This window comes from Grampus griseus (assembly GCF_964374135.1).
Source record: "Grampus griseus genome assembly, chromosome: 6".
Classification (NCBI taxonomy): Eukaryota; Metazoa; Chordata; class Mammalia; order Artiodactyla; family Delphinidae; genus Grampus; species Grampus griseus.
Genome location: NC_139000.1, coordinates 11,460,196 through 11,472,208, shown reverse-complemented (window position 1 = coordinate 11,472,208; position 12,013 = coordinate 11,460,196). Strand labels below are relative to the sequence as shown.

The window sequence follows — 12,013 nt, the reverse complement described above, 5'->3', positions numbered from 1 at the left end:
CCCCAGTAGCAGCCAGGAGGACTTAATGAAATCGCCAAGATTTACAATCTGAAATAGCTATTGCACAGACAGATATGGTTAAGGAAGCTGTGCCTTCTGACCTTTCAACCCTTTGATCCTCACACAGCAGGTGGCCTGGAGCCCCCTCCTGGGCATCTTCCCTCTCTTCCGACACTGCTGAACCTTGATGTGCAATAAGCCTGACCCTACACAGGTGACTCTCACAGTGCTTATCACCAGCAGCTGCTGCTAATGGAATGGCCCAAATCACTTGGCCTCGAGATTCTAACTCAGAGATGAGGGGGAGAGGGATCTGCTGTGCAGTGTCCAAACGGTGCTGAAATGATGCCCAATAGTTCAGCCCCAAGTCCAGTTGTTTGGAAATGCTTAACGATGTCATTACCAAAAACTGTCCTAGAAATGGAACTCTGGTCTCCTCCGATTTATACTTTGAGTTAGAAAAAAAAATCACCTTTTAAAAATAAATCGCAAAGCTCAAAAAAAAAAAAAAAAAATCAACCCCGAAGTCCCAAATGCATCTCTCAGAACTTCCCTAAAACCATGTGCAGCAAATTTATACCAATGAAAATCAAAACAATTTTTGGAAACCTAAAATTGACTGTTTTCAGTTCCATGAAATTTCATTTAAAAAACCCCATATGCCAAAATGTCCAAATTCTCTTATTTTTAAAAATTGGGATGACTTCCAAAATCATAGCTATCTTTTTCTTCCTTTTTTTTTTCTTCTAAAGCTAAGGATGGGTAATGTGCATATGTACTTATCAAGCTTCATAATTTAACCCGTTCGGTCAGTACAAAATACTTTCAATAAAATGCTGAAGAGGCAGGATATAAATTTATTACCACTGCATCTTTTAAAACAATTGACTCCCAGGCACCAGGGTTTAACAGATATTCTGTTTGGTTAAGGACATGTCCAGGAGTCTAGGCAGCCCCAGTCTGAAGCTTTTAGTTTTTGTCAGGTATTTGGGTTTATGGAGGAAAGGATTTTAGGCAGGGCACATAAACCATTCTGTGGGATGTTGATAACGTCCAACTTCACTGCCACTGTTGATCATACTTAGGAAAAGCCCTGAGCCCATGCCTTTGTTTGTAAACAAAAATAGTACGGTGGCCCCATTCCTTACCTGCAATGGCCTGAGCTTAGGTCACAAATGTCTGAACCCAATGGGCAAAGAAAAAACCCACTTCTTTTGTAGCCTAAATGGCATATATTTTAAATATTCAACTTTAAATTCATTTTGAAATCAGCTGAGAATCAGACAGTATGTAGAGAGAGGTTTATAGGCTCCAATTTTAGTCACACTTTTCTCTATGGATGTTTAAGTTTAGTACGGAGAGCAGTTTATGGAGAAATCAGTTTAGTAAAGGGAAAAAAAAGGAATAGTTACTATATCACAGTTTGACCACTTTGTATAAAATTATTATTAAGTGCTCTTCTTCAGAGATGCCTATTGGAAATACTTTATTAATAATAATAGCTACCATTGGGTGAGGGCCTACTAATGTGCATGGAACTTTAGCCATATTATTTCTAATTGTCATCACTTTGAGGCAGGTGACCCCATTTTGCAGATGGAGATGTTAAGCATACACGCACAGATGCTCGGCGACTTGCCCAAGTTACAGAGGGACAAATAGTGGAGCTCGGATTCAAACTCAGGATCACTGCCTGCCTTCTCAGCCCTTGGTCTAGCCACATTTTTCCCAACAAAAGCAAAACAAACAAAACAACAATATGCAATAATTTGTGCAGAAAATGCCAGATTTCAGCTTGCTTACACATTGCCATGGCCCATTTAAAGGCCTTCCGAATCAATTATTTTAGGTCATTAAGAGGAAGTTTAATTTGGTTGACAAACACCCCTACTGTGGTGACCTCACATATCAACAACAAACGTCTCATGGTCACAAACCTGTACCATGAGTCTGCTGAGCATGGTGTTAAACAAAACCACATGTGCCCTGATTCCAAGTGGGATTTGACTAGGCCAAGGGCGCCGCTTTTCAATCATCATGCTGCTGGTCTCTGAGCGCCCACAATGGCCCCGCCCCTAATCACTTGCAAGGAGTTTGAAAAGAAGTCACCAGTCCCATGTGGCTGTATTCAGTTGAGAGTGCCTTTAAGCTAATGTTGATTTAGAAAAAGTCACTCAATAAAAACTACAAAAGGAGGCTGAAAAAAAGGGCAGAGCCAATTTTAGGTAGATGTCTCAGCTTATTTTAAAGAAAATTTACCAGTTCTACACACACATAATACTGATAATCACTTCCATCTACTTGGCGCCTACAACGTGTCAGGTACCGATTTTCTCATTTACTCCTCATTAAAAAACTCCTATGAAGTGGAGAATCTACCCAAGGAGTCTGAAGCTCAAAGAGACACCTTTACATCCCCATCTGCAAAACAGGAGCACCCCTCACAAAGGCGTGACAATGAAAAATTATACAGCTCAAGTGCCATGTATATTGGTAGAAGCTCATTCAATGGTTGATATTATTATTAAATATTTCCAATAGGCATCTCTTCAGAGGATAACATAATAGTAGTTTTGTACGGAGTGGTCGAACTGTGAGATTTAGTAGCCGTACTTTTCCCCCTGCTAAACTGATTTCTCCTTAAAACAAAGGAGCTTGTTTAAAGTCTCCCAGTAGCGGCGGACCTAGAATTTGAATCCAGGTCCCCATGATTCTAGAGCTCAAGAGCTCTTCCGCTCTGCTCCACAGTCTCCTGCATGCTGCTCCTTGTGTTAATCTGACAGGAATTTGGTTAGTTTAAGCTCCTCTTAGTAACAATTTAGAAACTTTGGGTCTTCTTTGAAGTCAGTTTTAACGTTGCTAAATTGACTGGCTAAGTGATGATAGGAAAATTGGAAAACAAAAGCATCAATGATGGTTTCACATTTTCTACTGGGACTCTCCCTCATAAATTACTCAATTTTTCTAATCTATAACAGAGGGCTATCTCATCTCACAAGAGAACATTTCAGTCACGACAAATTAGACTGAAAATGTACTGACTGCAAGAGATACTTAAATCAGCCAGAAGTACTTGTTCCCTTTGATAACATAAATTACTACTAGGGCTTTAAGTTGTTTCATATTAACTAATTCCAACATTAGGCTAAGTGGCATTTAAGAACCACACATTTTAAAAGCAGACGCCACATGAGGAGGAGAGAGCTTCCAGGGGGAATCCATCAGGCGAAATCCAGAACATTCTTCAGGCCCTAAGTTGAACAGAGCTGCTGAATTTTCACTCTGAATGCACTGGATGTGACAGATTCACATGTGATATCGCTTGATAACAGCACGCTAAGGAAATTCCAGCAAGACCAAGCTACTGTCCAATTACTTTTCTCTTTATATAATTAAGCAAGCGTCAGGGTTTCATTGATCTAAACTTTGTCTCTTGTTTTTACTACTCACTATGAAGAATAATGTTTGGTAGAATTTTTTAAAAAGCTCTTTACATCCATTATATCAGTTAGTTCTCACAACTCTCTGAGATGGATAATATTACCTTAATTTCACTGATTAGAGAATGGAGCCTCGGAGAGGCTAAGTAACCCAGCCCCAGTCGCAAGTGTACTCAGAGCTTTCCTCTGGAGAAATATGAGGCTGCCAGACGTGAGCCCTCCGTCCCCTCACCACAGTGCTCAGGGCACGGCCTGGAGGCCGCGCCGAGAAGGAAGAGCTCAGGCAAAGGTCCTGGGAACCTCTGCCGGGACTGCGGCAGGGTTAGGCGTAACCCACACAGCCTGATCCAGGGGCTCTGGGGTCTGACAAACCCAGCACAGCAGAGGGACCGGATGCAAACTACTTTCTCTCTCTCAGCCTCAGCTTCCCCATTTGCAAATATGGATGTCTCCTCCTTGGCAGAGAGATTCTTAGGATGTGCAAAAGTGAGAACAGGTACAGCACCGGGCACTGTGTCTGGCATGGAACAAGGACACAGGAGATGGCAGTTTCTTCCCAACCTTCTCCCTTTCTTGCTAAATCTCTCCCCATGAACCTATGACTGAAACTACCAGGTGGAATTTTTCATGCAAATATCACCATCTTACAAAGCAGGACTTTGATTACTTATCACTAACAAAGAGATCTCACATGGAGTTTCTCAATTCTCGTGAGAACACATGCACAAGTCACCACCTATACCCATATAATTATGGCTGAGAGTTTTGCATGAATCACAGTATTAACAAGGGCAAACTACATCTTATACTGTCTACCTGTGGAGTCCTGTGACGAAGCAAAATGGTACAATGGTAAACAAGAAACACTCTTCTACACTGACCGTGAAACTTAAAAAAAATAAACATAAAAAAATGAACAAGGGATTAAAGACTTCCTATGCCAGAGAAAAATGAAAAGAAAAAGCTAGTTAAAATGGCACCAGTTCAGCTGACAGCAATTCAGGTTCTTTTAGAGGTAAAGGGGAAAAAAAAGTTATTTTTCTTTGTCTGTAAATAAGTCAGTGCTGTTATTTTGTGTAAAAGCTCCACAGTTAAACCATCGCAGACACAGACGAATATGGCCTCTGCATCCCAGAGACGGAGAGGTGCTTCAGTGTGGACAGGGATGTGTCCCTGGAGCGGTGGCTCAGCGCTGCCCCAAGCACTTGGTGCATCTGTAAAACCAGGCTTCCATGCGCTCCCGCTGAGCCTTCCTACATAAAGGATGGTGAGGAAGAGAGGAAAGCTGTGAGCTGGGCCTGTCTCCTCATGCCCCCATCACATGTCTCTTGAAATTGCATTGGTGGGAGAGGTAGGTAGACCCCTGTGGTACCTGGGTCTCACTCCCCTGTTCCTAGTGCCTGGAACTTAGCATTTAGTATATAACCTAAATTTATCCTCTCAAACTGCACTGTAAAAAGATTATCTAATTCATAAAAAGTACTTGGAAACAGAGAGGAAACAAAAATCTAGTAAAAATGGTGCTTGAAACCTCAAAGTAAGTCATCACTACAAACACCTCTGCCACAGTTTGGTAGTTTGGTAGCAAGGAAACCATTTGGAAGCTTGGGTTTGGGACGCTAACACATCTGAATTTTATGTACATGGTTGTGGTGTGTAATTTTTTTTTTTTTTTTTTTTTGTGGTATGCGGGCCTCTCACTGCTGTGGCCTCTCCCGCCGCGGAGCACAGGCTCCGGACGCGCAGGCCCAGCGGCCATGGCTCACGGGCCCAGCCGCTCCGCGGCATGTGGGATCCTTCCAAACCGCGGCACGAACCCGTGTCCCCCGCATCGGCAGGCGGACTCCCAACCACTGCACCACCAGGAAAACCCTAAATGCCCCCCTTTTTTTTTTTTTTTTTTTTTTTTTTTGCGGTACGAGGGCCTCTCACTGTTGTGGCCTCTCCCGTTGTGGAGCACAGGCCCGGGACGCGCAGGCTCAGCGGCCATGGCTCACGGGCCTAGCCGCTCCGCAGCATGTGGGATCCTCCCGGACCGGGGCACAAACCCATGTCCCCTGCATCGGCAGGCGGACTTTCAACCACTGCGCCACCAGGGAAGCCCCTTGTGGTGTGTAATTTTACTTAAGAATTACCTTGATCCTTACAAACAACAATTTACTTTATGAACATGGTTAAGCCGTTTCCAAGCATTTTATATGGAAGGACCGTGTTTCTAACGGCCCAGGAGGAGGAGGCCTGACCCTCCCCTATTTACACCCTTCAGTGGCTCTCCGTTGCCCCGTAAAGTTGAAACTCTTTAACACGGCTTACAAGGCCCTGGATGGCCTGGCCCTTGCCTGCCTGCCACAGTGCTCCTCTCCCCTTCAGCTCCACGCTCCTGTCAGACACTGAACTGCTCATACTTCCTGGGAAACACCATGGTCTACACTCTAAGTCTTTGTAGATGCTGTTCCCTGTCCTCCTGGTGGAACTCAAATTTATCTGCTAGGTTTCCATTTAGGCATTCCTCTCCTCTGAGAAGCAGAGCCCACAAGGCTCAGTTCACTGTCTTCCCTACCAGAGCCTATAGCCTCTCAAATTCCCTGCAATTACTTTCTCCTTGTCTGCATATGTTCTAGACAGAACTCTGAAGGCACAGATTATGTCACATTCACCATTTTATATAGAACCCCTAGTGTGATACAATGCCAGGTACACAGAAGGCTACCAAAACATTACTATAGAAGGGGATGTGTATTGTGTACCGACCACAGGCCAGACACTGGGATATGCTGGACATATAAAGGACTCATTTATTTAATCTTTACCACAATCTTAAGAGATGGGGACTAACCACTCCTATAGATGAAGAAAGTAAGATACAGAGACAAAGTACCACACCTGAAATTACTACTGCAAGGGAGTGGTCAAGCAGGGAACTGGAAGTGCATTTATCAAGTTCCTTAAAAACACCACTCCCATCCCTGACACATTGCCCCCAGCATTGTCAACCAGAAGAAAACAGCAGGCACAAGCCAATTCTAGTGAAATTCTTTCCCTAGGGAATGAAGGTGATGATCCCTGGAACCCAAGAGTCCCTAAAACACAATTTCAAAGGCATCAACTTAACAATGTAAACGGCTTTAAGGCCACTGAGGAAATAAAAATGGCAATGGTTGCTGACCTCTGTTGAACTCTTTATGTGCCAGGCACTGTGCTGAGTACCTGATAAGCATCTCACTAGACCCTCAATGATACTATAGGGGGGAGCTATGGCCATTGCCCTTATTTTACAGGTGAGAAAACAGAGGTGCAGAGGTCCATCACCTTGCCCAAGATCAAACAAGCAGGAAGTAGGGGAGCCAGAACCCAGAGTCCACATTCTAACCACCACACTCTACTGCCTCTGCATATAGGTGGAGCTTCATCTGCAGTCTAACCTGAGCCTCTGTCTGCACTGTGTCACTGCTATCACCTTTCCTTCCTCCTTCCTGACCATCACCAGGAATGATACAAAACACCTTCTGCATGCATCCCTCATGTGGCTCTGAGGTCTGTACACAAAGCATTATTTGTGAGGCTTGGAAAGGAAGGTCTTCATTTATCAAAAAGGAAAAGGAACCCATCTACCAGCACTGACCTGGCACCTGCTACCAGACATGGCACAGAGGAGCTGCAGAGCATCTCCTGAACTCAACTGAGGTGGAGGGAATGAAAGGAAACAGTCACTGTGTAATCTGGCCGCGTTTTGGTGTTTCCTAGCTGCCAGCTAACATGATCATTCTCTCCAAGAAGAAACTAGGTCTATGCCAAAACCCTTGGCTATCCTGCTAACTTACCACCAGCCTCAAATTAGTGTTTGCTTAAATGAGAGAAAGGATATAAAAAGGCAGTGGAGGTCTAAGAATGACGATCAGCTAGAAACTTGTCACTTTAGAAGGAAGGTGTACTCTTTTAGGTGACTAGGTTACCACTTAACAAATAGGACAGCCTGTAAGAGCTTGAAGGCTAGAATTAGATCTTCCCCCCAAATAACCTTCTTTCAAATGAGAACAGTAGGTTATAATTTATATTTCTTTTTGTGCAACAAATTTGAGTGTCATAAAAATGGTTAAAAAGTCTTCCTATGGTAGCTTTTTCTAAACTTTTATGAACATCTGCCACATTCATTTGAAGTTTAAAAAATTCTGGCACATATGCAAAGGCATAATAAGGTGCCTATAGCTTTCAAGAAAAAATAACAAGACAGTCAAAAATAAGCCTTTTGCTGAATTGCCAGTAAGAAAACTAGTGTGCGAGAGGAGATGGGCCTTCCCAATCTCCTTCCCTAAAGAGTCTTCCTTTGGCCCCAGGTATGAGCTCCACCCCCAAGCATTATAGCCCATGGTTCCTGGAAGAAATCTCAGGGAACCATCTCTCTCACTTGAAGGTCTAATAGAACCAGATAAGCCCAATCAAAAAGCATGACCGGAGGACTCCGAGTCTGAGCTGAAATCCATGGGAGGAGATCAGGAGACTGTACTTCATGACTTGGTAGTCCACAGCTGCCTCACACATGCAGGAAACGCTATTTTGCTTGGAAAGTGTCTTAGCTGGCTTCAAGAGTGGGGTAACTACTATTTTTGTTTTTCTTTTAGTGCTGACCACATAGTAGTTCAGCATGGCAAACCCTCCCTAATTTAAATCAGCAGGGCTAAGATTTATCTTGGCCAGTGCTTCCCAAACCTCCTCATTTAAAACCCTTCAAAGGCCAAGGAGAGTGGACTTGCACCCATTCACCTAAGTGCAAAACTCTGTCTCAAGTTTTAGCTTCAAAATTTATGCCTGTTGTGCACGGCATGTTTTACTACAAAAAACCCTTGTTTTAAATTACTTACAATCACATAAAAAGTAAAAAAATTTACTCCCTCCACCTTTAAGTAAAATTATGGTGCTGGGTTCCCTGACAACAGCAATGCCTACGGGAGGCTCTAAATGTGTCCCAAATTCCAGCTTTCCAAGCACTCACTCAATCTTCCTTTTCAGAACGCACCTGCTGTGCATCCTGCTAGGTGCTGAGGACACCACAGTGAATGAAGCACAGGCCTTGTTCCCAAAGAGCTCCTGCTCCCAGGGCTGACGGAGAGGGCAGGGAAGCAAACAGCTGTCATCCTGAGCAAGAGGTACAGCAAGCAAAGACAACGGCCAACGGGAGGACTTCCTCCAACAGCTGGGGAAGAGAAGGTTTAGCCATGCAGGGGCGGGGGGACGGGGGTGTTTCAGAGACCAGCCAGAGCACTGGCTAACAAGGGACAGCGAGAGGACAGGAGGCTTGACAGCAGCGGGGAGCCTGAGCAGGACTCGGGGGTAGGGCAGAGGAGGCTGGAAGGCAGGCTATTAAAGACAGAGTGACCAGAATTTCATACTCATCTGCATAACTCCATGACCTAGCAAAATGTTCGGAAAACAAGAGGCCTTGATCCTGCTTCTCGAATGAACGAATAAGGCTTTGCAAAAATCTAAGCAAGCAAGGTAAAATGTCAACGAAGGCAGCGAGGAAGGAACAGGGCGAGAGACATGGCAGAGACTTGGTGACTATTTAGAGAGAAAGGAATGAGAAAGAGGACACTCAGCCATGCTCAGCGTGACCCACTTTGGTGCCTTTTCAGGCAGTGGTGCCACTCACGGGGACCGGGAACAGCAGAAGGGGAGTGGAGTAACTCGACGGGTGTGTGTAATAAGGGGTTTGGGGAAGACTGAGTTTGAGACATCGACAGTACATCTTGGTGACCTTCCACTGGCATTTGCAGCTCTGGGCCTTAAGTTCAGAGAGAGGCATGCCAGTGTTAGAATCACAGTTGGGAGTCACTGACATTACCCTGGTGGCAAAAGCAAAAAGCCTTACAAAAGATGGCCAGAGGGCATATAGAAAAGAAAAGCAAGCCAAGACTAGAAACCTGGACAATGCTCAAGGTAAAGGGCTGTGAAACGGAGCCTGAAAAAACCCGTGCTGGAACAGCCTGGAAGGCAGAAGAGGCAGGAAAGAGCCGTGGATGCCGATAGACCAAATGGTCTTTAGATTAGAGTTTCCAACTGTACAACAATTGACACGAAAGTTCTATTAGCAAGTACTCACTTTCAATTTTTCACACAGGAGCTTTGAATACACCCCCAAACTTGACAAACAAAGGTAAAACACAGAAGAAATCTCTTCAAGCTGATCTAAATACACCATCCAAGATAGTCCATAAACTGTGTACTGTATGTGCTCAGGGCTGGGTGATGACAAGGAGGAACTGTTAACAGAATGTAGGAGCCACATGGCCGTCCTGTCAAATTAGAAATTTGAGCAGATTTCTGTGGTCTATTTTGATCAAGATTCTCAATGTCAAACAAACAGGTTTTTCGATAACCAACTTGTTTCATTTTCGTAAGCACAATAGCACAGTGTGCAACAGTGAAGAAGCAGGTGGTCCTCGTCGACGTGAAATGAAGGCAACAGAAGAAGAGAAGTAGCACTTCCTTTAAGACATGCAAAGCATCATCACAGACGGACATGGCTTTAGTTTTTCCCTCTGAGAGCTTATCTCCTGTGCAAAACAGGCAAGCCCCCTACCTCCTGCCCCATTTTGCTCTAGTGCAAATTTCAGCTCTCTCCTGAGGAGGGAAAAGCTTAGGGTTCATGTCTACAAACCAGTGGCACTTACAAAAGCACAGAAAAGTCCCTTAAAAGAATTGCTATCTAACCGGTACAGCCATGCAGAAAGCAACCTGGCCTTAGATTCATAGCTTTGACCAAGCATTTCTACTTTAGGGGTTCTACGCTAAGGAAGTTAAGTCAAGATGCAGATTAAGCCTTATGCATAAAGATGTTCACTGACATGCTATTTATAATAGTGAAATATTATAAACAGCTTTAAGTGTCCAACAGTAATAGGAAAATGGCTAAGTTGTGGCATATCCAAACAGTGGAAGGGCCAGTAGCAAATTAAAAATTATTACTGAGAGTAGACAAAAACATGTAGAAATCCCCATGCCATAATATTAAATGAAATAAAGACATAAAATTCTATACCATAACAGTGAAGTACATTTATACAAAATATATATTCACAGAATAAAGACGAGGATGAAGAAAAATAAAATGCTAACAGTGGTTGAATCTGGAATAATGGTATTGTGGATAATTTTAATTTTCCTACTTATACTTCTGTATATTTTCTATACCACATTTTCTAAAGAGAAAAAATGTAATATAATATTGTTGCAGTGTTTTAGAATAAACATCATTTTGAAAAGTGAATCATTTTCCTTCCCTCGTTCAAACCCTTAAAGAACCCTTTCCTCCTGCCTCTTTGAACCTCACTCCCTCACCCATGAAAATTGACAATCTCCAAACAAAGTGGAAAAACACTGGAAACAAGAGCCCAGTGGAAAGGGTCTAAGCTGAACGCTCAGCTCTGTGCATGAGGCGTTGCTCTGACACGCTCCCGTGTGTAGAGCTGTGAATCCAGAGACTGCGTCTTTTCCACTGCCACATAGCAAAACACAACCGCAAACAGAGATATCTGGGGAGGAGAGGAGCCCACTTACCTCCATTAAACTTAAATGGATTCCTATGAGGTAGGGCATGGGAGCGCTGTGAAGAGAAACAGAGACACACAGCTGCTTTAATGTCTGTTGCTTCTGACAGAAAATTACACATGGTTCACTATTTGGAGAAAAACTGTTTTAATAAACGTATGCACAGTTACATTTCCTTTCACAACAAAAATCCTAATGTGACATTTTGTTCCCAAGCCTAGAAACTTCGGAAGAATTTCAAAATGTGGGCAGCCTTAAAAGCATGGGTGGCGGGAAGAGCACTGACCCTGGCGTTAGTCCCTAAGTAGCAGCCATGCGATTGCATAGCCTCAGTTGCCTTATCTTTAAAATGGCACTTTGGAATCTAACTGGCAGCTTGCTATCAGAATGAGAAAATATACGTCGAGTGATTAGTGCAGTTCCTGGTACAAATGGGAACCACTGTTGCCATGATTACAAAAGAAAAAGCAGTTAACAATGTCAGATGGAGGGCATGATGTGCTTCAAAGAGGAAAGATTTTTTATTTGCTGTTTCCTCCTGCCATCAAGAGATGTGATCTAACTGTTCATTCTGGTTGGACGAAGTGCATCAAAGCCAGCAAGCATCTCCACCCCAACTGCACACATGCCATCTGATGACACTAATTCAAAAAGCCCCTTCCAACTGCTTCATTCCCAGAGCAATGGGTTCCCTTAGTTAGTGACTGAGCAGGAGATGAGAACCCAACTCCAGGGGCTTTAAAACCTGGGCATTATGGATTGACTTCCTTTGGTTTCAGGGGCACACATATAAATTATCATTATGATGCTACTTACCAACGATAAATGGGCTAGCCATTATACAAGGAACTTGAAATTCATCTTTCCTAACCCACACAACCTCACAAGGTAGGTATTATATTCATTTTACAGAGGAGGAAATAGGTCCAGAGAGCTTAAATCACTTCTCTAATGCCATTAAAACAAGCGGCAACCCTAGGATTTGACTCCAAACCCTCTTCCTCCATGCCACACTGACTTTGTAATAT

General features: G+C 43.5%; 1 protein-coding gene across 1 annotated transcript in view; it reads right to left on the bottom strand.

Annotated features, from left to right (window-relative positions):
• Window positions 1–12,013, bottom strand: part of DENND1A (DENN domain containing 1A) — a 293,403-nt gene that overhangs the window by 195,316 nt on the left and 86,074 nt on the right. Inside the window, exon 7 of the mRNA XM_082656160.1 lies at window positions 10,995–11,040. Coding sequence (XP_082512286.1) covers window positions 10,995–11,040 — 46 coding nt within the window. The remainder of the gene's footprint in view (window positions 1–10,994; window positions 11,041–12,013) is intronic.